This window comes from Lipophrys pholis, assembly GCF_963383615.2.
Source record: "Lipophrys pholis genome assembly, chromosome: 18".
Classification (NCBI taxonomy): Eukaryota; Metazoa; Chordata; class Actinopteri; order Blenniiformes; family Blenniidae; genus Lipophrys; species Lipophrys pholis.
This window is the reverse complement of record NC_137646.1, coordinates 24,805,580-24,831,182: the sequence shown is the minus strand read 5'-3', so window position 1 is coordinate 24,831,182 and position 25,603 is coordinate 24,805,580. Positions and strand designations below refer to the sequence as shown.

The 25,603-nt window shown below is 42.6% G+C and overlaps 2 protein-coding genes across 2 annotated transcripts in view; one reads left to right on the top strand and one right to left on the bottom strand.

Moving 5' to 3' along the window:
• The first annotated feature begins 12,652 nt into the window (after positions 1-12,652).
• On the top strand, positions 12,653-17,244 carry pnp5a (purine nucleoside phosphorylase 5a). The gene is made up of 6 exons (XM_080486593.1): positions 12,653-12,884; positions 13,401-13,570; positions 13,651-13,754; positions 14,712-14,887; positions 14,974-15,164; positions 16,108-17,244. Exons 1-6 carry the CDS (start codon positions 12,862-12,864, stop codon positions 16,332-16,334), a joined length of 891 nt encoding a protein of 296 aa, XP_080342719.1. The 5' UTR covers positions 12,653-12,861; the 3' UTR covers positions 16,335-17,244.
• Positions 17,245-18,142: 898 nt separating this feature from the next.
• capn1 (calpain 1) overlaps positions 18,143-25,603 on the bottom strand; it is a 28,974-nt gene continuing 21,513 nt past the window's right edge. The window contains exons 9-22 of the mRNA XM_080486591.1: positions 24,879-24,953; positions 24,506-24,666; positions 23,531-23,691; positions 23,434-23,445; positions 23,141-23,352; positions 23,017-23,056; positions 22,332-22,397; positions 22,185-22,242; positions 21,773-21,837; positions 21,622-21,690; positions 21,462-21,540; positions 21,254-21,370; positions 20,706-20,764; positions 18,143-20,133 (exon numbers count right to left, since the gene is read on the bottom strand). Of these exons, the coding sequence (XP_080342717.1) occupies positions 20,107-20,133; positions 20,706-20,764; positions 21,254-21,370; positions 21,462-21,540; positions 21,622-21,690; positions 21,773-21,837; positions 22,185-22,242; positions 22,332-22,397; positions 23,017-23,056; positions 23,141-23,352; positions 23,434-23,445; positions 23,531-23,691; positions 24,506-24,666; positions 24,879-24,953 (1,201 nt within the window). The 3' untranslated portion in view covers positions 18,143-20,106. The remainder of the gene's footprint in view (positions 20,134-20,705; positions 20,765-21,253; positions 21,371-21,461; positions 21,541-21,621; positions 21,691-21,772; positions 21,838-22,184; positions 22,243-22,331; positions 22,398-23,016; positions 23,057-23,140; positions 23,353-23,433; positions 23,446-23,530; positions 23,692-24,505; positions 24,667-24,878; positions 24,954-25,603) is intronic.

The window sequence follows — 25,603 nt, the reverse complement described above, 5'->3', positions numbered from 1 at the left end:
TATTTACTTTTTCTATTTTTTATTCTTGTCAATCACTTTGTAGCAAAACCGGGAAACGTGCAAAGATCAATCAATCAATCTATAATCGCTGTGATTTAGCAGTGAAGCGTCACTGGGATCTTTGCTGCCATCTGCTGTTCGGGTTGGGTCATATCAGCTCTTAGTAAAGCACAGCGACACTCTGTGGACAGAGCCGGTATAGCAGCTACTTTTATGGTGGCGAAAACACTGAAAATATCTCTTAATTTCTGCACTTTTTGCCAGGTTCTGAGCTTATGGTCACATGTTTGTAATCAACAAGCCATACTATGTCATCTTTAGACACAATAAAGCAGTATTTTACATTAAAACTATTACTCAACATAAAAAATAACCATAATCAAATATAAAAGAATCAGAATAGATGAACGAAATTCTCAATATAAATTCAAATTTAAAACTTAACTGCACTTTTATACCACTAAATGTATTTAATTCCTTCATATCATAAAATACTGAATTTAATATTGAATTGCACATTGCATCATTTTGGGAAGCAGCTGAGCACGAACCATCAAATAAAGATGTCTCGGTTTAAAAAGAGAAATTTATGTGAAAGTATATACAGTAGATGACGATGATAAGACAATATGCAGGAAACGGTGTAAAGCTGTTTTTACAATAACAAAAATCTCATCCCTCATTTTTTTTCTAATTCACTGGAATAAATGCCCCTCTTAAAACAACTGTCAATAGAGCAAATGAGAAAGATTTATTAAAATAAGACTCCAAATATACATTTTTATTTTAAGCTGTATTTTCAAGCTTTTTTCGTAGAATAAGCCAAAACTGCTAAAGATCAAAAATGATCTATTTTAAACAAATAGAACCTCGGCTTGAAAACTTCATGAAATGTAAAAAAAAAAAACTAAATACAACTCATCCTATATCTTACTGAAATATTACTTATGAGGCATTTTGCTCTAAAAACAAGACCAAAAAGTATAACCGACGTCCGCGCCGCTCACAGGAATCCTGTAAATTACAAACAGTGTTTATGTTGTAAAAAATGTTTTAGAAAAAAAAGGAAACAAATGGTGTTTTTACAGAACCTATGATCTTATGAAGCGGCTGCGTCTCTCGGGCCCTGCTGGTACATACTGTATGCAATGTCTCCCCATTCGTTTTATTTAATGTGCTGCAGCATGGCCGTCTGCAGATCGCTCATCTAATTCTTTCTCCACGAGGTCCAGGCAAGTTGCTTCAGCCTGATTTGATCCCTCGCTCCCTGAAGCCGGCACGTGACCTCTGGGTTTCTTTGTGTTTTCTTTTCTTTCTTTCTTCTTCTTCTTCTTTTTCTTTCTGTCTCGTTTCATCCCGTTTCTGCTTCCCGTCTGATCCTCGGCTCAGGAAAGCGACCCCCCCCCCCCCCCCCCCTAAGCACCGCGATCCTTCAACCCCGAGAGGTTAAAGAGGAACCAGGTTCAAAAGGTGAGAGACTCCAAACGTCATTCTGAACCATTTGTGCCACATTAACTCACTAATTGGGTCTTTTAAAGTTTCTCTTTAAGCGGATTAGATTAAATTAGTGAAACAGCATCAGACCGTGTCAGTTCTCCGTCCAGCTGCTGGTCAGCAGCCGTCGTTTAGGATCACAATGCAGGAACAAAATGTTATTTGCTCATTGCTCCGTCACAAGGCGTTCCTCAGGGCACGATCCTGGGTCCTCCATTCTTCTATTTATGTCTTTTCTGTACAGTGTATGACTACTACTAATAATAATAATGATAATAACAATAACAATAACGATAACGATAACGATAACAATAACAATAATAACAATAATAATAATAAGAAGAAGAAGAAGAAGAAGAAGAAGAAGAAGAAGAAGAAGAAGAAGAAGAAGAAGAAGAATAGAATAGAATAGAATAGAATAGAATAGAATAGAATAGAATAGAATTACTACTGCTGCTACTACTATTAATACTATTGCTACTACTAATACTACTACAACTACCAAAACTACTAGTACTACCACTAATTCTTCCACTCTACTACTACTAATACTACTCGACTACTAATAGCAGTTACTAGTAATGCATTAGTAGTAATAGTACTTACTACTTCTACTACTGCTACTACTACCACCTCTACTATTCTACTGCTAATACTACTACTATTCTATCACTACTACTACTGCTACTACTAATACTGTTGCTGCTTATACAAATACTACTAATACTATTACTACTGCATCTAATACTACCGCTTCCACTACTACTACTACCACTATTACTACAACTATTATTACTATCACAACTGCTATTAAAACTACTAGTACTACTACTTCTACTACTACTTTTATTACTACCACCACTGCCACTAATACTACTACTATTATAATGACCACTAAGGCTACAAGCAGTATTATTACTGCTACTTATAATACTGCTACTAATACTACTTATACTACTTTACTACTACTTCTACAACTACTATTCTTACTACCACTACTGATACTAATACCAGTACTCAGCTTCCACTCTCACCCACATGTGTCCAGGTCAACCTGGCAGGACAAACACCATCATGTCGGTCGTCTCTTATATAAACACCGACCACGGAGGTCAGTGAACGCCCACGCTTTCACTGTGTCACTATCACTCCTGTTTCACTGTGTCACTATCACTCCTGTTTCACTGTGTCACCATCACTCCAGTTTCACTGTGTCACCGTCACTCCTGTTTTACTGTGTCACTATCACTCCTGTTTCACTGTGTCACTATCACTCCTGTTTCACTGTGTCACTATCACTCCTGTTTCACTGTGTCACCGTCACTCCTGTTTCACTGTGTCACCATCACTCCAGTTTCACTGTGTCACCATCACTCCAGTTTCACTGTGTCACTATCACTCCTGTTTCACTGTCTCACCGTCACTCCGTCACTCCTGTTTCACTGTGTCATCATCACTCCTGTTTCACTGTGTCACTATCACTCCTGTTTCACTGTCTCACCGTCACTCCGTCACTCCTGTTTCACTGTGTCACTATCACTCCTGTTTCACTGTGTCACTATCACTCCAGTTTCACTGTGTCACTATCACTCCTGTTTCACTGTCTCACCGTCACTCCTGTTTCACTGTGTCACCGTCACTCCTGTTTCACTGTCTCACCGTCACTCCGTCACTCCTGTTTCACTGTGTCACTATCACTCCTGTTTCACTGTCTCACCGTCACTCCGTCACTCCAGTTTCACTGTGTCACCATCACTCCTGTTTCACTGTGTCATCATCACTCCTGTTTCACTGTGTCACTATCACTCCTGTTTCACTGTCTCACCGTCACTCCGTCACTCCTGTTTCACTGTGTCACCGTCACTCCTGTTTCACTGTCTCACCGTCACTCCGTCACTCCTGTTTCACTGTGTCACTATCACTCCTGTTTCACTGTCTCACCGTCACTCCGTCACTCCAGTTTCACTGTGTCACCATCACTCCTGTTTCACTGTGTCACCATCACTCCTGTTTCACTGTGTCACCGTCACTCCTGTTTCACTGTGTCACCGTCACTCCTGTTTCACTGTGTCACCATCACTCCTGTTTCACTGTGTCACCGTCACTCCTGTTTCACTGTGTCACCGTCACTCCTGTTTCACTGTGTCACCGTCACTCCTGTTTCACTGTGTCACCGTCACTCCTGTTTCACTGTGTCACTATCACTCCTGTTTCACTGTGTCACCGTCACTCCTGTTACAAACACGCTTCATAATAAGAGGCTGGAAATGCTGAAACACAGTCAATGGAGTTTTATTTACATGTTTCACAGTTAAATGAGGTTCACAGTAAATCGACAGTCATATCTACTGCTGACGTTACTGACTCATGTTGTCACGTAATACTCGTTGGGTTGTATCTGGGAGATTCCACGAGTAAGTGTACTCCGTGCAGTATCGGCCCCGATGCCGGTATCGATATCGGCGTATCCCTCGTGGTACCTTTTTGACTCAAGTCTGCCAAAATACTTCCAGTTACAACAATCTGTTGTAATAAAATAGTGAAGTATCAGACCTGATACTGGTATCGGTATCAATATCAGTATCGGTGCATCTCTTGTAGTAACTTTTTGACTCAAGTATGCCACAATACGTTCAGTTAAAACAATCTTTTCCCATAAAAAAGGGCAGTATCGAACCCAATACTGGTATTGGTATTGGTATCTGTATCAGTGCAGTCCTCTTTGTAACAGCTACAATACATCCAGTTACAACAATCTGCTCTAATGAAATAGATTGAAAAAATATTTAAAAAGAGTCAACATCCCCATGTCCCCCACGAATTTTAATATAATTGAACTTCAAAAAAGTATAAAATGTTGAGGTACTCCGGTACTCCGGTCTTCCGAGCTGGTTGACGTTAAAGGGGATTAAAGTCCCACAGATTTCCCACCTCTTCGAAAATGTGACCGTCACATGCTGATGCGTCCGTTCACATGCAGCCACGATGTTCCACCTTTACATGCGTGAGGAATGTTCATGTGTCACATCGCACACAAATGACCTTTTCCCACCACCGCTAAAGTAGCATTCAGAACTTTTATGTCGCTGGTTGGTTGTTAGCGAGTCTCCCCGCTCGACCCTGTGTGTGTGCGTGTGCGTTTGTGTGTGTGTGTGTGTGTGTGTGTGTGTGTGTGTGTGTGTGTGTGTGTGTGTGTGTGTGTGTGTGTGTGTGTGTGTGTGTGTCTTTCCCACCACGAGCGGGCCTGAACGGTAATGGATTTTGCACGGCGGCGTGACGGTGAATGTAAAAAGCTTTTGATCACATGCTTTCCCCACCGTTATCTTTGCTTAGATAACACATCTTGCAGCTTACGTAAGACGTGTTTGCTGTTCCTCTCGAAATGTGAGAAAATCACCAAGCGTAGGGGCGTCGGACACGTTTCAGGACCCCGCTTCGATGAGTTCTTCGCGAAAAAAGGACGACAACAGGGCAACTTGCAAGACTGGCACAGTGGATTTTTCATCAAGGGGAGGAAATACGACCAATGTTAGGAAACATTCTCACACACGGCAGCGATAAATTAGAGTGAATGTCGCTTTTTCGATCCGCTCCGGAGTGGATCTCACCCAGCGGCGACGTTAGCTCGCCCTCTGCTGGTGAAACTGCAAATGAGAATCGAAAATGGAATCGGAATCATTAAAAAAAAAAAAATCTCTGGTCGTCTAGAACACTAGAACGTTTTCTCCTGCATGTGTGTGTGTGTGTGTGGTTTCATCACAAAAACAACCAACGGCGCCAACTCATGGCCTGGCATACTAACTACATCGTTTTCGGTGTTTCTGCCGTCGCAGTGTAAACGGACATCGTTTTCAGAACGTTGCTGTGTTTCCGAAACACAAAAAAAATGCTAAATTTATGCTTTTTCACTTGAAACGTCACGTAGATGTGACCTTAGTTTCAAAATATTCTAATTAACATAAAATAGAAGAAGGGGTGGGATTAAATAAACATATGAGTGGGTTTTTATACTTCATATATGTAAAATTGTGGACATATTTATGCATAAATTGTAGATATAATTGCGCTTTTATTTACATTTCTTCTGATCTGCGTGTGTGAAATAAACAATGGCACTTTGCCTGTTTTACAACCTTTATCATTGAAATCTTCAAAGCCCACAGAAACTCCTGAAACGGTGAAAATGTTCCAGATTACACAACATTTTCTGGCGCCGTAAAAAATCTTCGACAGCGGCTATCAGTCCGTCGGTAAGGTCACTGACGGTGGCGCTTTTCCAACAGGTAGGGTCCCACAAAGAATGTGTCCTCCCCTCGGGGACTGACATGACAGTGTTGGTATTTCACACTCGCCGTTAACATACAAACACCGTTTGTGACCCGATACTGTGACCCAACCTTCGGCAGATCCTCGCTTTTACGTAACCAACTCTTTACCGCAGAGAGGAACTTTTCTGTGGAGGCGCTTTGTGTTTCGTCGTCGTTTCATGAAGTTTAATGTTTTTTTTAAATTACCTGTGTTTTATGGAGCTATGAGGAGCTGAGTCGGGTTTATTAGAGGATTTTTCAGACACTTTAAACGTCGTATTTGATCGTTCGATTGTCTCCATCCATGTTTTATACAGTTTTATATTAATTATATTAATTAGGGTCACGCGGCGATGGAGCCAATCCCAATAATAAATTAAACCGGTGAACCTCAAATGCATAAAAACACTCAAACGCGGCGCTTAGGCAACGTTTGAAGAATGAAAGAAATATATTAAAGAGTCACAAAGAGATGAAAGAAATATATTAAAGCGTCACAAAGAGATGAAAGAAATATATTAAAGCTTTAAAACGAAATAAAAGAAATATATTAAAGCTTTAAAAAGGAATAAAAGAAATATATTAAAGCGTCACAAAGAGATGAAAGAAATATATTAAAGCTTTTAAAAAGAAATAAAAGAAACATATTAAAGCTTTATAAAGAAATACATTAAAACTTTACAATGAAATCAAAGAAATTTCTTAATGCTTTAAAAAGAAATATATCAAAACTTTGAACAATGACAATTAAGTTAATTGTGATTCCGATTATTCTGACATACGATTGTAAACAGCTAAAGAGGCTAAAATAGCCGAGATATATAAAACTGGAACGCGGGAACATGCATTAAAAAAGATTTAAAAACAGCCCAAAAGAGCTAAAAACATAATCAATTAAATCTACATTGGACCCGTGACATTATGTGTTTTCTGTATAAGTTAAATTTCATGTGGTGTAAAAGCTTCTGGTGGGAAAAGTTGCCGACTGCCGGTTTAGGTTTTATTTCACGTTGGATTGAAAGGTACCAACTCGTCGTGTGAGCAAACGTAATAAGGCCTTCGGCAATCTGTTCCACCATAAAGACGACTCTCATGTGGCAGATAAGCGAAGGTGAGAAGTGTTAAACAGCTTGAAACTACTACAAAGGACAGAATCTACTTTATCAAGATCGCCGATTAAAGGATTAACTCTGGTGTCAGCGTTTATCAATGGAGCCAGCTGATTGCGTCACCCGGATTATAAACTTCTCGTTTCCTTCTAAGTTTTTAAAAAAAAAAGCAATTCAAAAGAAAAAAGAAAAACTATCTTACAATCTACTTACAAATGAAAACAGCTCTGATCAGACGCTCACGTCTCATCACTTGTTTAGTTTTTAGAGTGTTTCATGTCACGATTAATTCCCTTTAATTCCCTTTTCCCTCCGACTTCCTCACTTTGTGGGAATTTCCCTCCACTGCCTCGCCTCCTGCCGCCCTGATTGGTTTCACCTGCGCTCCCCTCCTCAGGTATAAATACTCCTGGTGTCTCTGGCTCTGGTTCCCAGTGTGGACGCAGTCACACTGCAGGTTTTCATGCTCTGGTCAGATTTGCTGCCTAATTCTGCTTTCTTTCACCGTGCAGTGATTTTATTTATTCTTATTTATCAAGTGACCCACGTCCTCCTGCGGGTTTATTCCTCCAAGTCCTCTTGTTTATTTACCGCGTGCTCTAAAGAAGCGAGATGGTCGCAGACTTGATGACATTAGAGACGCGATGTTAAGAAAATGCGATCAGCCTGGGTCGGCAGCGGTCACATCGGCACATATCGGATTTATTCCCCCACACGAGTGATCCCCTGTATTCAATCTCAAAATTCGATCCAATCCGTGCCACATAAGAGCAAAGAATCTGAATTGGGTCACATTACACCGACTAAATGCAGCCTGTGTCGTCACAGACCAGGTTTCCATGATTTTACGGCACTTTTTGAGTTCTGTGTCGTGCAGATCAGTCCAGCAGTTTAGTTTAAGTTTGTCTACAACTTATAGTCAAAAAAATTAATATGTATGTTCACCTTGAATCTTTAGGGAAAAAAGCAGGTTATGATAATCTAACTATTTACAATTTGGGGAAAGTGAGAATTTCAACATGCAGCGGGTGTGTTTTTTTTTTTTACATTTCTTACTGTGTCAAGAAAAAAATAAATGTTACTTATATGTGATAAAAATCAGTTTGAAAGTGTAAAACCGAATAAAACTATGCGAAATGCATCATAAACTTTTTTTATAGTTTGAGCACCAACCTTTAGTTAATTGCCGGTACCGATATTGAGTACCGATACCGGTACTTATTAAATGCGATAAAGCCGAATTCATACTCCATGTGCAAACGGTCTACTGAAGTGTAGCAGCATTTCTGCCGTCTACAGGGAGTCGGGGCCCAAAGCGTTTCCACAAAATGTCGTTTTCGCCCGTCTACATGACCTGAGCATTTTCAAAAAGTTCCACCTTGGGAGCCGCTTCCAGAAAGTTGCGTGTTCAGTGACTCGGAGCACCTTTGTAATGTACAGGGACACCCAAAAACGCTAAGGAAGTTTTGCGTTTTCACTTGAAATCGTTGCCATGGAAACATCAGTCTTGTCGAGGATTCATCATTAGACTGTTGAGCTGCTGTGTGACGGCTCCTCTCACCACACCTTCAGAGGAAGTCGTATTGACGACACATTCACCCAGAAAAAATAGAATAAAATGAGCGGAGGTACGGACGGAGAGACTCCAGTGGGCCACCGGGCAGCGGTCGGACGTCTCGCACTCATTGGCTGAATCGAAGGCGTGTTGGCAAACGCGGAGGAGGAGGAGGAGAAGGAGGAGGAGCGGCGGTGGCGGGCGAGCGAGCAGGTCATCAGGTCAAAGACTTCCCAGCCTTATCAGGCTGAGTTAACATCGGCCCGTAACAAGAACAAGCCGTCAGGTGGCGAGGCTGACGGACGTACGCCTCCGTGTCGGCGCCGAACAACAAGTCAAAGTCCGTCAGGATGCACGATGTCATGCAGACGGCCGGTGTTTTGGCGGCTGCGGACATTGACGCACGCCCGATGCAGTCATACATAAGTCTCAGCCGTGTCAATATTTACTCGTGTCACGTTGCGTACCGGTTCTCGCCACTGGAAGTGTTTTCAAGTCGGCTGTTTAATGAGAAGAGGAATCCTTTAGCCTGTCAGTTGATTCACACGGTTACATAACCAAGTGGGATCTGCTGCAATATCAACAAAGGTTTTACATAACATCCGTGGGGCAATCTTTCAGTTGACTTTTAAATATTTTTAAAGAAATGTGAAGATATATTAAAGGCTCTACTGTAGTTTCCTCTTCAGTGACAGTGGTTTTATCGCGGCCTTCGGTTATCCCCGCGTGACTCTGCGCTTGCGCTCGTGAATCAGGTCACTTTTCTGTGTGTCGTCACCCTGAAAAATAAACAACGTCCAACCTGGAGGACGCTCCGTTTCAAAAAGTGCCCTGCAGATAATGTCTCCCCCTGAATAGACCAAGACCCGTCTCTGGAACTACGACACTACTCTTGAGGTTTTTAGATCCCAGCCCTAGTACCCTCTCCTCCGGCGGCCCCCAGGTCTCTGTACTGGGTCCCATCCTCTTCTTTGACCATCATCTCCCCCTTGGCCATATGTCCAATGAAGACGATGACAAGGGCGACTCTACATTTCTACCAATCCATTCCCGGACTCTTTTAAAACTCACCTCATCTTTTTAAGCAAGGATATTTACGTTAATCGGTGTCGGTGTGCGACAACTCTCCGTATTCCAACGCCTTGGGCGTCCTTAAAAGGTGCTCATGAAGAAAATCAATTCTTTTTTATAAATCTTTTAACTGTAGTCCACTTTCCACACGTCCTTACTTGGACTTGAGGAAGCAGAGGCGCTTTATCTCTTTCAAATTTAGCCGAGTTGCACTTAATACATCAATAAAAACTCGAGTTCTAAGTCTTCCTCAGCTCTTCTTCACACCCTTGAATCACTTCCTTTGTCACGACGATCACAGGACGATCGGACCAGTTCTCGTGACTGTGTGTGTGTGTGTGTGTGTGTGTGTGTGTGTGTGTGTGTGTGTGTGTGTGTGTGTGTTTTCGCACACGACTGGAGTACAAACAAGACAAACGTGATAAGAGTTTATTTATGACTTTATAGATTGAGATCTCATTTTAAACTACAACGGAGGCGCGGTGTCCCGAACACACGTCAATAAAAGGAGTTTAACTGGCAGCAGGAACAAACGCACAGTGACGCAGTGTTCTACCGAGATACTGGAGCAGATTTCATAAACACACCAGCTTCTGCTACGATGGACATATTATTTTGGAGGGGAAAAAAACATTATCCCATGTCGGTGCAGACGGGTGAAAACGACACTTTCTGGAAATGCTTGGACTCGATGGCAGAAACGCTGCCGTAGTAAAACGTTCTTCTGCACGTGCTCAGTAGAGACGAGCAGAACAATGTTTCCTCCGTGGAGTCGTGACCCCCAGTCCTTATTCTCCTGGGACTTTTAATTTGACAGTCACAGTAACAACGATCCAACTTGGTCGTCTGTTCGTGTACCAACATTGTTTATGTTTATAACGTGCAAAAACAAACAACGGCACCCACTAGTGGCCTGACATGTAAACTACATCGTTTTCAGAACGTTGCCGTGTAAAAAAGGCGAAAACATTTATGAAATGAAAACGCAAAAGTTTACTTCTTACTTGAAACGTTGTCGTGTAAACAGGGTCTCTTGCGCGGTTGTAGAATCTCCGCAGTCAACAAGGAGACAATTCCGTTTTTCCGAAAAGTTCCACCTTGGATAGCGGTTTCCCTTCGAGCACCGTTGTCATGGAAACAGGCCAATAGACTGGCAGGCTCATGCCTGTCAAGGGTGATGTGTCCTAAGCTACACACAACACTGTTGTAAAACTGACAAACAAAACATTAAGGGAACAATAGAGCCTGTGAGTCTCGACTGAGGGCAATATAAAGCATTACTTACTAATGACTCTCAAAGCACCAAGAGGTTCATCTCACCTCAGGTGGAAGTGAAGACAGACATTTCCAGGTCCATGTAGGCCTGCAAATATCCCAGCAGGCAAACAGTAAACATAGTACCCACGCACAACTTGTATCTTATCTACGAATGCACAAATCTAATACGCATAGTCACATCTTTGTACACACAAATCTGAGTAGGCATAAAAAAAATTTAATTACACACATAAATATCATTACAAAGAAAAATCAATCCGGATACACAAAGTGAAACACAAAAACGGCCTTTTTTTAAAAAATTATTATTATGCCCTCGATGTTGACTGACAGGCTCACGTGAGTTTTGACATTGACTTTTGCTTGATACTTTGAGATGCACATTATAATGTTCACAACTTGTATCAATGAGGATCCAATATTTAGAGAACTTTATTAGTCCATAAAAAATGGGGCGATTTGTTGGTGGTTTATCCACCTGTGTACACAACCGGAGGGAAACAGTCAGGTCAGGTCAACAAAAGTAGGTCAGTTTAAAGAAAAAGAAAAAAAACTGCAGTGGTTCAACTTTTAATCTGAAAAGTCACAAAAAGAGCAGAAACGAGAGAAATGTAATGATATGAAGACTTATGTAAATATTGCAAACATGAGTGTATGAGAGGAAATACGCGCTTGAGAAAAGTACTCATGAAAGAAAAATTACTCTGAAAAATACTTAAGTACAGCTGTGTTGCGTATTAATCTCTTGCTTGGATTTTCTAAATAAAATCTGCATCATTTTCAGAATTTCTATCGTTCCTGTGTAAACCGTCATCGTTTATTAATTTCACATTCATGTGTTTATCTAATTTTATATTAATTTGTGTATATATGGTTTTGTTTGTTGTTTTTGTAAATATAAACACAAATACCAACTGGGGTATAAAATGATTCATTGCTGAGGTGGGGAAGGGGTAAGGGTAAGTAAATTTGGGCTCCGACTGCTTTTCAGATATGGTTGGGTATTATTTATTTAATTAATTCATTATTTTTGGCTTTGCTTTGCCCTGTTACGTTTATTTATGTTTCATTTTGTTGTTGTTTTGAATAATATAATTTGTGCCCACACGTCCGAAATAAACTTTTCAATCAATCAATCAATCAATTTGTTTATTTTACTTCTTTCCCTTTTTTTATATTTAATTGATAATATTGTTATTGATATGATTGTTATTATTGTTTTTATCTATTTGATAACTATTATTATTATTTAAATTTTATTAAATTTTTGGGGTATTTCATAAAAATCGTTTTCAAGAATTTCTCCCCAGGAATAATAAAGTATTTATTTATAACATTTTTACTCTATTTAATTTATATATTTGAATTCTATTTCTAAAGTTGAGATGTTTTGTTTGTCGAGGAATTTATGACTCATGTTTATAGTTTTTTTTATCATCTTGGTTAATAAATGTTTTTCCGTCGTGTTTGTGTGATCGAATCTCTCTTTGGGGAGGGGGGGGGGACCGAAATATCAGTGTATGATAAAAAAACAAAAAGTGTTTACTTGTACAAAGTAGAGTGAAGTTCACCGAGTGATGGAGCAGAACAACATGTTTGGAAACATTGATGGTTTATAAATCAGCCTATTGATCATTGACAGGCCGATAATGGACGAATGTATAAAGTGTGTTGGGGGGTAAAGAGGGCGTGGGGGCTGTTTACCTGCCCTGTCATGATGGTGAAGTGTACTTCCAGTGAATAGGAAGGGGCGGGGCCTGCTCGTTCGCCTCTGTTTGGAAGGTGTGTCAACACAGCCAATGAGAACGCAGCGTGTGTGTGACGCGTGGGAGGGGGGCGTGTCCTGCGGGCCTATAATAAAGGCGGCGGCTGCTCTGGTTTCTCTCAGACACGAGAAGAGGACTTTAAAGATAACTCTCAGAAGAACTTATTTATTTCAACTTTTACAACCATTTTACTGTTTTTCTTCAACCTTGGAGCTTAAAAACTACACATTTATATTTATATCTTTAATTTCCTCCGACTTCCTAAAAGTACTTTTTCCAGCATGTTTCCAGAGGGTAACAAAGGGTGAGTACATGAAGTTCTCTCTCGTCTTGTCTTTTCCATGTGGCTCCTCGTGGAGCAGGAAAAAGGAGGAGGAGGAGGAGGAGGAGGAGGAGGAGGGGGTGTACGCATGGAAAAAAGAGAGAGAAAGGGCATGAATGTTTGGCGGGGTGCCAACAAAGAGCCGCGCATGCGCATTGAGCGTTGACTGATGAAACTTTCAGTCTGGGGTGATGTGGAATTTTTTGGGGGGGGGGGATTTATTTGTTTGCACATTTGATTTGAAGTCATGTTTTTAATCCGATCATGCATTTGATCATATTGCAGAATCTAGTGTGTGTGTGTGTGTGTGTGTGTGTGTGTGTGTGTGTGTGTGTGTGTGTGTGTGTGTGTGTGTGTGTGCGCTCCTCACTAACACATCCTGCTGCACATGAATAAATCTGTGTGTTTTTCGATAACCGACCCAGTGAGTTTTCCCTTCTGTGACCTCCTGACCTTTTTGCTCCGGCCGTTCCCACTGACCCTCCTCGTGTCGCCCAGCTTCAGCTACGAGGACTGCAAGTCCACCGCCGACTGGCTGATGGCCCAGACGGACGTGCGGCCCACGGTGGGCATCGTGTGCGGCTCGGGGCTCGGCGGCCTCGCCGACATGCTGAAGGACCAGGTGGCCTTCAACTACAAGGACATCCCCAACTTCCCCCAGAGCACGGGTGAGAGTCGCACGCCTCCCGGACGTCCGGCGTGCTGGACGTCTGCGCCCCGCGTTTACTGACGGCCTGTTTCCCCGCAGTGCACGGACACGCTGGGCGGCTGGTGTTCGGCACCTTGAAGGGACGGCCGTGTGTCTGCATGCAGGGCCGCTTCCACCTGTACGAGGGCTACCCCATCCAGAAGGTGTGTGTGTGTGTGTGTTGCATGTACTTTGTCCTGGATTCACTCACTTCATGGCGTCATTTTCCGTGAAATCTGTGGATTTTCCGCTCCGAGGCGGTTGGTTATATAACGTCTACATGAGAAACATGTGGCTGTTCGGCTCCTCTGAGCGCCTCAGTGAAGCTTTCATATCATCAGGACAGGGACGTTTTTGTTTTACTGGCGTTCCACCATGAGTGAACGCAGCAGAATGAGGTGAAACGGCAACAAAATAGAAGGATTTGCTGAAAACGAGGAAAAAAATAGGTGAAAGAAACAAAATAAAAAATGATGCACAAAGAACAGTCAGATTAAAATGATTAAAATTTCAGGAAAAGAAAGAGAAAAAAGTGAAAAAACAATAAAAAAGGGGAGAATGGAATAAAATGAAAATAGAAAAAAAAGGTTATAAAAAAAGAAAAAATGGAAAAGAGAAAAAAAGGATAAAGAAGAAAAAGGGAAAAAAATATAAACAAGAAAAAAATGGAAAAAGAAAAAACAAAAATTATATTAAAGTATAAAAAAAAAGGGGGAAGAACAAAAAAATTAAAAAGTAGAAAAGGGGGATTAAGAAAAAAATGGGGAAAAGGAAAAATTCTTAAAAATAATTAAAAAGAAATGGAAAAGGAAAATAGAAAAATGATGAAATGAGAAAAATGGGGAGGGACATAAATTTTGCTCTCAGAATTGGAAGCACGTGGCGGCTGTGGACAAAAAAATGACTAAAGAGGGAAAATCCATTAAAAGGAAGCGTCTCTTAAAAACAATCCACCGAAACTAAAAACAGAATCATCTAAATTGTACCGATGACCCTTCATGGATGCAGCCTCAGTTTTATTACGTTTTTTACTTAATTTGCAGACAAATGTCCTCCTATTTAATAGAAAACCCGACAAACGGCTGCTAAAGTTTCTCCGTCTAAACGCTGTGCCGTCACAGATCACGCTGCCGATGCGCATCTTCAAGCTGATGGGCGTGGAGACGGTGATGCTGACCAACGCGGCCGGAGGCCTCAACCAGGACTTCAAGGTGGGCGACATCATGATCATGAAGGATCACCTCAACATGCCCGGCTTCGCCGGCAACAACCCGCTGGCCGGACCCAACGACGAACGGTACAAACAACCAAACCTCGCGTCGCGGTGCACGTGTAGCCCGACGCCTCCCTTCACGCGGTCCGTCCTCTCCGCCCCCCTCGCAGGTTCGGCGTGCGCTTCCCCTGCATGTCGGACGCGTACGACCGCGAGCTGCAGCAGATGGCCATGGACGTGGGGCAGGAGCTGGGCTACGGCGACTTCCTGAAGGAGGGCGTCTACTGCGTGCTGGGCGGCCCGTCCTTCGAGACCATCGCCGAGTGCCGCATGCTGCACAAGCTGGGCGCCGACGCCGTGGGTGAGTCGCCCACGCGGGTGGTGTGGTCGAAAGACAAGTGAGCGTGTGACTCCCGGAGCCTTGTGAGAACACTCGGCTCCGTGTTCCGCCTAATCCACTGAATTGAGGCTGCGAAGAGACGCGGCGCTTGTGAAATGTAATAAAGACGTTTAGAATGAAGCTGCAGCGGCTCCGAGGACGACGAGGTTACATTTTTAAATACGACACGGAAGTGACGGTGAGGTCGTGACGCAATCCCAACTGGAAACTCGTGACACACTCGTGTAAAGAGTCGGGCCTCGCCACGTGGAACCACGCCTGAACATTGAATCCTTTCTGCTGTACAGAGTTTATAGTTTGAGACTTTTTTAATCAACTAAAATACACTAAAGTTACCTGGTCGGGAGCCATGTGGCTTTTTAGTTCCTCTATCGGCTCGCTGAGGCTTTCTGAAAGTTCTATGGAGGTCGGTTTTCATCCTGTTTAAAATCTTTATTCTATTTTTAGTTTAAGTTGCGTACCTGGCTTAGTTTCAAAAAGATTATAAAGGTTGTAAAAGCTGTTTAAAAAGGCTCCAAAATACAAAAATTCCAGTTTAAAAAAAAGTGAACAAACTACTAAAATTGCTGCTTAAGTCTACAAACTAGTAAAATTGGTAAAAACCAGAAAATAAAAATGTTAGAAGAAAGATTGGCTAATAGAAAAAAAAGTAGCCAAAACATTTCAAACTGTCAAGAATGGAGAAAAATGAGAGTTAAAAGTGTTAAAACTGGCCTAAAATCAAAATGTCTAAAACTGCTGAATCAGTTAAAAACGGCTACAAAAGCTAAATAAATTCTAAACCGTCGTTAAACATGAATTGATCAAAACGACATTAAAAAAACCTTTACAAGCCGCGTGACCTTCGATGATTAAGAGCCACGAAGCTGAGCGTCGTCGTTGTTGTTGTTGTCTTCCCGCCCAGGCATGAGCACGGTCCACGAGGTGATCGTGGCTCGCCACTGCGGCATGCGCGTCTTCGCCCTGTCGCTCATCACCAACCAGGCGGTGATGGACTACGACAGCGAGGAGAAGGCCAACCACGAGGAGGTGCTGCAGACGGGCAAGCAGCGGGCCGAGCAGCTGGAGCGGCTGGTTTCCACCATGGTGACCAAGATCGAGCACAACAACAACAACAACAACTACGCCTGAGGCTGTCCTCATCCACAGCGCCGAAGAATCCGATTTTTATTTTTCCCTTTAGTCGTAGGTCAAAGAGACGGTGACGTCGGATGTTTGTAGAGTTTTAGAGATAATGTACATTCCTCCAGAAGATCGCTTGACTTTCTCTGTTGTATTATTTTGAAAAAACAGTTTGTTCTAACTTAAAATACACAATCACCTTGTATAAACGTCCGCGATTTAACTTAATGAGCACAAATCCACTTGTGAAGATCTTAATATTATTGTTGTTGTAAACTAGTACTAGTACTAGGACTTAAGGTATTTTGATGTTTGTTTTTTTTTTTAAATATGAACGTCGTTACTAAATGTATTATTTATTACTAGATTAGATTTGTCTTGTCTTTTATTTTGAAAGAGGGGGTTAACAATGAAACAAACCTTCAATTATTATTTTTTTTTATTATTATTTCTATGCTGTTCAATAAATGTACTCTGCAAGTCTTTCTTGGTTTATTTTTTTTTTGCATAAATCAGATTTTTACACACTTTTTATCAAGTGGCCCAAATCTAAATCTCACAATTACACATTTCCTAAATATCTGATTTAGTTCTTAGTATTTTTTCTTTCCCGTGTTCATTTATTTATTTCTAATGTACCCGACGTCAAAACCTTTTTCCTGCTCACAATTGAAGCAGATCAGTCTGTTACGTAACAGCAAAAAAAAACATAAGGGTCACCGAGTATAAATGTGGTCTAAAACTCGTCTTATAGTGAAAATACACCAGCTTGTGGTTCTCCACATAGAATCCATCTCCTCCTTCACCAGACCAAACTGCATAAATAAAAAAATCTTGATTCAAATTTTTAATATCAAGAGATTTAAAACGGGAAAAAAAAAATCAAATTTTCAATAAATCGCCAGAGGCTCTTATTTCTGAAAACCTGCAATCATTCATTGTATAACAACACATTCAGTACATACATTCTGGTTTATATCCATGTGTTTAAGTGAATTTATTAATTTATGGAGAAAATAAAAATTCCCCCTTTTGATAAGAGAAGCAAGTATTTTTAAACGTGGCGTCATAAATAAAGTGGAGTCGCCGCAGATTGAAGCTGTTCGGGATGTAAAACTTTATATTTTCTACGTTGCAGCGCAGAAGCAGACGAGAACAAACAACAGATGTTTGATTTTGATTATCAACACTTATTATTTACTGTAGAAATTTAAAAAATGTCAAACTGCACAAACCGCACTCTCATCGTAATTTTCTTTGCACCATTCCGACCGCAGACACAAGACAAACACGGGAGAACGAACGCACGGAGTCAAGGTCTCATGAAAATCCGCCAATGTTTATTTTCCCCCGGAGCGTGACGGGTTCACAGGCGCCCGGACGACTTCCCTCTGTAAACTTTAACACCACGTTACACAAGCGTTACTCTGCACAAGCTGCAGGCTTCACTCTCGCTCTGGAGGCTTCTTCTTCTGAACGTAGAACAGAAAATATATGTCACATGTCACACGGCATGCACACAACAGATCCATCCATCTGGCATAATTGTTAAAACTGTGGCACCTCGTTCCCTTTGGAAAGGCAACATTAAAAACAAGCCGGCGCCCTCTTTTATTTATATATATATTTATATATATATATATGTATGTGTATGAAATCCAGTTATAGAAGTCTGTAAAAAGTGCCATGCATAACGATAATCTGCATTAAAGCGAAACGACATTCTCTATGATAGTTTGGCACGAGATGTAAACAGGAGTTTTATTTTGACATTTACAGTTAAAAACCTCCAAGATTTTTTCTTTTTTTTTCTTTTTCATAAATCTGTGTCAGTCGTTTCAAATGATTGGGATATTTTCTAACGTGACGTTTTCTCAGTGTCGAAACATGTGATGGCTCGCCGTGCGCTTTGGGGGGGGGCGGGGCCTAAGTCTGCATCCATACACACACAGAAAAAGGTGGACGTAAACAATAATTATCAATACTTTTGAAGTAATTATTTTGGCTTGTTTAACTTTTTACGTGAGCAACTTTAAGCATACTTAGAGGTAATATTGCAATTAGGGATGCACCGATACTGATAACTACTCGGTATCGGTACTTGGTATCGGTACTCTGTATTGGCGAGTCGCTAAAAGATACTTTTAAAAAATGTGGTATCGGTGCATCCCTAATTAGATGATTCAGAGATGTCAAAAGTACTCACATTGTTCACTAAATCCAAAGCAGATACTTCGTTTCAAAAAACCAGAACAACACAAAATGCATCTTGACGGCATCTTCAGATGTTTTGCAGTTGGTTGCTATGGTTACTGCAATATAATAATCACTATTAATGACACAGATCATATTTGTTATAATCCAGCTACACTTTACATGAAGCACTTAGACTTGCAACCTTTAAAACCTCTTTTTGTTGGAAGGCCTTTTACTTGAAATGATAACGGACGTCTTGGCTGCAGATATTTGTCGTCGAAGTAACGGAGTACATTAACTTAGCATCTCTGGTGATATATTTCAATTCTACATGAACTGGTATAATCTTAAAAGTTGAATTATTCCAAACTATCGTGACAGTTTCCGATTGTTTGGTCTTGCAATACAAACTTTCACCACCAGATGGTGTTTTTGAGTCAGTGAAGGAAGCCGCAACTAACCAACCCAACACTGCCGGAGACTTTTCGACCATTTCAAGTACAATTTAATCCACATAATCTGCTTTATGTTAGCGACCAACATCTTTTTTTAACCACATATGAAATTCATGGGTCTTTTGGTTAATAATCTGAATTTGATTTTAGTTATAAACCAACAGTCCCCTCTTCATGTTTTTCTTTTTTTTACCAGGAGTACCTGGAGTACTTTCATTTTTAAGTAGAATTGAAGCAATGTAAATGTACTAGAGTAGATTTCAGTACTTTCTCCAGCGCTAATAATGCAGCTTCGCACCAAGTGTGAGATTGAGTTTAGAGATTGTCGAGGAAATCTGGAAGTGATTTCACTGGAAATGTGTAAATGGACGTAAGGGATTACTTTTCAGAAGTTGGCACGTTTCTCTACTTTGATCAAGACTCTGATGACAAGCCTTTAATACGAAGTACAAAAGAAAAATAATAATCTGCGAAAGTGAAGATTATCCAGCTTTCAGTGCAAGTCACTGTAAAAAAAAACTAGTTTCCCCAATCGAGTGCTGATTTTGTGTAAATTTTAACATGCGAGGATATAAACCTCTGAAATGATTGAAGAGAAACTTTAACTTTAAATGAAGCCATAGAAAATGTAAAAACTGAATCAAATGTTTAGGTTTTATAGGGAACGACGAGAATCCCTGCGATTGAACACAACTGATGAATCAGGTCTTTCAAACAACATATTTGTATAAAAAACAAAACATTTCCCCAAATCTAAATGGCTTTGTAATTAATTGATGACATTTTTCTTTTAATTTCCAGCCAAACAGAGTACACGTCGATCAAAACGTCTGGAATAGAAAATAAAGTCCCGTCTTTCCTGTTCAAGTGCTGCGGTAAACCTTCAGGCGCCGAGTCGGTGGATTGGCAGGTGATCCCAGTACAGGCACTGCTGAAGAGGAGTTTTCACACGGTGTTTTTGAGCGTAGGGGCGCTTCAGCACCGAGCGGGAGGGGAGGAGAGGCGGAGCTGGAGGAGGAGAGGCGGAGCTGGGGGAGGAGAGGCGGAGCTGGAGGAGGAAAGGCACTTATTCCCAAGAGAGGAGGAGAAGAAAGTGGAGGGCCGAGAGCTGCGGAGGAGAGCAGCCGCCTCTAGGCGAACATGGTCAACGTGATCCACTGTGGGCAGAAGAGACGTGGAGGGATTAGGAGGTTTTTATTGTCACTGGTGTACTGGTACCACCTTCATAAAGGACGAGTACACATTGGAGTACTAAACTCAAGCTACTTGCCGATATGAAGTACAGATACCAAGTACCGATACCAAGTGTAGAAACCGAGTACCGATACCAAGTCCCAATAGAGTATCGATACCGAGTACCGATACCAAGTCCCAATAGAGTACCGATACCGAGTACCGATACCAAGTCCCAATAGAGTACTGATACCAAGTCCCAATAGAGTACCGATACCAAGTCCCAATAGAGTACCGATACCGAGTACCGATACCAAATGTAGATACCGAGTACCGATACCAAGTGTAGATACCGAGTACCGATACCAAGTCCCAATAGAGTATCGATACCGAGTACCGATATTAAATGCCATAAAGCCTAATTCATATCTGTATCATTGCATCCCCGGTTATTATTATTATTATGATCTACTATAATTCACAGATCATATTGACAGAAACTGTATTTCTAACGGCTCACAAAATGATTAATTAATCTGAGATCATTCAGTCGTACCTGGAAGAAGTTTAGACATATTTGACCGTCGGCATCGGTGTCCATGTCCTTAAAGGTTTCTGCAGAAAGACAAACACACAGAATGCAGGTCAAGATGATCAAATGATTCTATTGAGGTCAAACTAGGTAAAGTCTGTTCACAAGGAAACTGGAATAAACTAAATATAGAACAGATCATTTGGGAATAATAAAATAAATACAATATTTTCATTTAACAGTAAAAACGTAAAGATACAATCAGAATGAAATTAAATGTTCATGGACATTTTTTGGTTTTGTTATATACTGTCGTCATTATCGCTGTCGTTATTGTTGTTATGATCATCATCATTGTTATTTTACTTGCTGTCGTTTTCAATGTTATGATCATTTACGTTATTGTTTTTGTTATTTTTGTCATTATTAGCATTTTTTTTATATATGAATATACATTGGTGTCATGGGAAATCAACCACATCAACATATATATATATATATTTATTTATTAAATTTTTTTAAATGCTCAAATGAATTAACAATAAATGAAATAAATTGAAAGAAACACTCACTGAACATCGTCTCCAGCCGGACCAGGCAGGTGACGAAGTTGTCGAAGTCGACGGCCATGTCTTCCTCGGTGTAGCGCAGGATGATCAGCTGGAACAGGTGGTTGGTCAACTTGAAACCTGCAACCCGGAAGGACGGTCAAACCCTCTCAGGGACACTTCGTGCAATCGGGTGACAGACAGACAGACGAACGAACGAACTGAACGGCACCTGCAGACTCCAGAGCCATCCTCATCTCGTAGGAGCTCATGGTGCCGGACTTGTCCAGGTCGAACTGCCGGAATATCGTCTGGGAAGAAGTCAGAGTGGAACCAGGAGGTCAGACATCGGCGGTCAGACTAAACATCCACACCGACGTTTGTCCTCTCACCAGGTATCGTTTAACCTTTTCCCAGAGGACGTGGAACTCGGTCAGGCCCAGCTTCCCGCTGCCGTCGGTCTGAGTGAAGACGCTAAGGAAGACGTCACGGAGGCTTCGACCCCGGAACTCATCCACAGTTAACTGAGACATGTTAGGATACGTCCATGAGGTTGATCATACTGCGGCAGGCTTCCTTGGAGAAGCCGTCGGTCTTCAGGTCCTTATCTGGACGGACAGACGGACATGTCTTTTACTGTCCTTCAGAAACACAACTTACCTAAACAAGGACTTGATGCTGGACGGCGTCGCGTCAACACGCGATCATCTTGTTGGGTATCGCGGTATGAAATGCAATAAATACAAACGATACCGATGTAGGGTATCGTTCTCGTTACAGATCCCCGATACATGCTACGTGCTACATGCTAAAGAGTTTCAGGGCTCTAGGGTCCAAAATGTCCAAACGGTCCTACGAGTCTTCTGCGACATGCATTAGACGCGTGTTGATAAATTCCGTTCCGTCCCCGATTCTGCGTCTAATCCCACAAATTCCTGCTTCGTCTGCGACTCACGTTTGCCGATGATCCTGTTCAGGATGGTCCGCAGCTCCACCACGCTGATCTCCATGTCCTGTGGGCACAGAGAGCTCAGTTCAGCGGCTCGGTCACACTCCGCCACATGACGAATGGCGTCTCATGGCGGCCGTTTGTTCTCCTCACCGGTCCCGCCAGCTGCCGGAAGAGATTCTTGAACCCGGCGTCGATCTGACTCTCGTCCAGCTCAGTCTGAAACACAAAACACGTGAGTGGACGTCTCTGGCGTCGTGAAGCACCACGGCAGTTTCATCTCGCTTGTTTTGTTGCTGCTTCTCAATTGGCGAATAAGGGCCCGTTTCCACGGCAACGATTTCAAGCGAAGGTGACTCAATCTCCGCGGAAACGGGGGGGGGGGGGAAATGCAACTTTTTGAAAATGCTACGACTCCATCTCCGTGGGAAACGGGGAACCGCAACTTTTTGAAAACGCCCAGGGTCGCTCTCTGTGGAAATGCAACTTTTTGAAAATGTTACGACTCCACGGGAACGAAGGGAAAACGCAGCTTTTGGAAAATGCTATGAGACCGTCTCCGTGGAAAAAGAGGGAAAATACACGCTACAACTCCATCGCCGTGAAAACAGGTGAAAACGCAACTTTTTGAAAACACTAAGTCAATCTCCGTGGAAATGGGGGAAAATGCAACTTTTTGAAAATACAAAACATTGCTGTAAAATGGCAGAACGGAGCCTAAATCTTTTTCATTCTCGAGGCTCTAATAGAGAGCTCAATTCACATGTGATAATTTAGTTTTAATGTTTACAACTAACTTTCAGTAACTTGCACAACTCAGGTATTGTTCATTTCTCACCTCTGACGGAGGCTCTGCTATGACATCATCATCAAGCTCCCTAAAGACAAAAGAAACAAAAGCATGAGGGATGTTTCCTGTAACAGAAGAAGAAAGGTTGGCGGCGGTGGTGGAGGCTACTCACTCCGAGTCGGCGGGCTTCTCAGAGAAGACCCTGAGCACGAAGTCGGCCTCCTTGTGCGGCTCGAAGGTGGAGGGCACGATGATGTACTCGCCGGCCGGCAGCTGCAGCCGCGAGCTCACCTCCCGCAGGTTGATGAAGAGCTCGGAGCGAGCGCTGGAGGCGTGCGTGAGGAAGAAGTCTCGTTTGAGGTGGACCCCCGACCTCCCCACGAACTGCGACCAGAGTGGCTCGGCGTCAGCGTGGCTCATGTAGTGAAACTTTTAAAAAAAGAAACCAAGTAGAAACACTCTCACCTCGCTGGGGACCTGCGCAGACGACAGAGAGAAGAAATCCTCGTTAATGTTTCACAGGCGTTTCAGTGATTTCGCCGTCAGCTGACGTGATTCTAACCTCGTAGACGGCGAAGCCGATGGTCTCCATGTCTTTTCCCTCCCGCCGTTTCTTCCTGCGGTCCTTCTGCATGAGGGCGACCAGGAAGGTGCAGTCTTTTCTGCCGGGAGCGTCCGGATGCTGCAGCGCCAGCTTGAACTGAGGATTCAGCCAGAAGGTCGCTGGAGGAAGAAGACATCTGATTGTTGGACGTATTGTCAGTTGTGATGTCGCATTCAGCCGATTGGATGAACACCAAATGACACGAAACTAGCCTCGGGCCGCCGTTTACACGCAGCGTTTTCGCGTTTTTCATATCAGAAAAGTTTTCAAAAAGTTGCGCTTTCCCCAAATTCCATGGAGTCTGCGCTTTCTCCGAAAGTTGCCTTTCACCTGTTTCCATGGAGATGGAGTCGGAGCGTTTCTCCCATTTCCTTGGAGATGGGAGTTGGCGAGTTTTCAAAAAGTTGTGCTTCCTCTCCATTTCCATGGAGACAGAACATTTTCAAAAAGTTGTGTTTTCCCCCCCGTCACCATGGAGACTGAGTCGGCACGTGTTCACGTTTTGCGACAGGAGAGATTTTCCACATTTCCACGGAGATGGAGCGTTTTCAAAAAGCTGCGTTTTCCCCGAATTTCGTAGACACAGTCGGAGCGTTTTTATAAATTTGCGTTTTTCCAAGTTTCCGTGGAGACGGAGTTGGATGTTTTCATAAAGCGGCTATTTTCCACGGCAAGTGGAAAATCCCAAAAAGTTGTTTCTGCCGTTTCCATGGAGACGGAGATGTATGTTTTCAAGAAGTTGCACCCCCCCCCCCCCCCCCCCCCCCCAGTTGTTAAATTGTGCGCGGTTTCCACGGAGACGACGCCGGCGCGTTCCCATAAGGCTGCGTTCCTCTGTGGATCCGAGAACCGTCGTCGTGTACGCGGACGCCCAAAAAAACCCAACGGGAACTTTTTGCGTTTCCACTCGAGGGCGTCGTCGTGTAAAAGTACCGGGGAAGTTCCGGCAGCCCCCGGCGGTGCTGCCCCTCCTCCACTCCCCCTGGTACAGCGACGAGCTCCACTTCTTCAGCTGGCTGTTCTGCAGGGCGTCGGCCGTCAGGTTGCAGATCTCCAGACGGGTGAACTCGCGCAGGAAGTCACCGAACGACATCCTGCGGGACGGAAATAGTTTCACTCAGTAATAAGTAAATACTTTGCGTACTTTTTGAGAAGACTGCCAAGCGCTTTCAGTGAATTATCCTCCACAATAGTAGCCAGTGGTCGTACTTGAGTACAAAGGACTTTGGGATTCAGTAGATCTCTCGGGGATTTCTAAACTTTTCTTTCAGAGAGTCAAAGATGTGGTTCAAACACGCCGACTCACCAGAATTCACCGTCTTCGCTGCGGTTCTGCAGTCGGCTTCGGACTCCGCGGTCGACGCTGTCCCACTCCCTGGAGCTGACGGTGTCACGGAGAAAACTTTAGATAAACGACACACCTCCACGGGGCTGGAACCCCTCGCGTGTTTATACCCGGTGGACACAGTTTATATACGGCCACAGATTATATAGAGATTATATGGCTGCGGAAACTCGGTCGTGACTTTTTAACTTTTCACTATTCGTGCTGGTGAACAAACGGCTGAAACAAACAGTTTGACAAGTTTTCTAGAACCAGTTTGAGAGTCGGGAAGTCTGAGCACAGCTGTGACATAACACAGCCGGAGGGAAGCATTTCTGGCATATTTCACTTTTCAACCCTTATGTAATGTAATCCCAGTCCGTCCTCCATCCTGTACGGCTGTTCCACCCAATCAGCCCCCCCCCCCCCCCCCACCCCACCCCACACACACACACATCGGGTCTTTCTGTTCCTCCAAGACGGAGGCAGCAGATTCAACAGATTTTAAATGCATGTGAGTTGTTTTTTTGTTTTTCTGGTGGTTTGTTGTTGTTGATTCCATAAACAAAGTGGTGGAAAAAAACCCACTTAGCAGCTTGTTTAAACGGTTTTCAAGTTAAAACGCAAAACTTTCGTCGGTGGAACTTTTCGAGAAGGCCCGGGGCTCCGCCGCGTGTGTTGACGGCCCGAAAACGCAACTTTTTGGA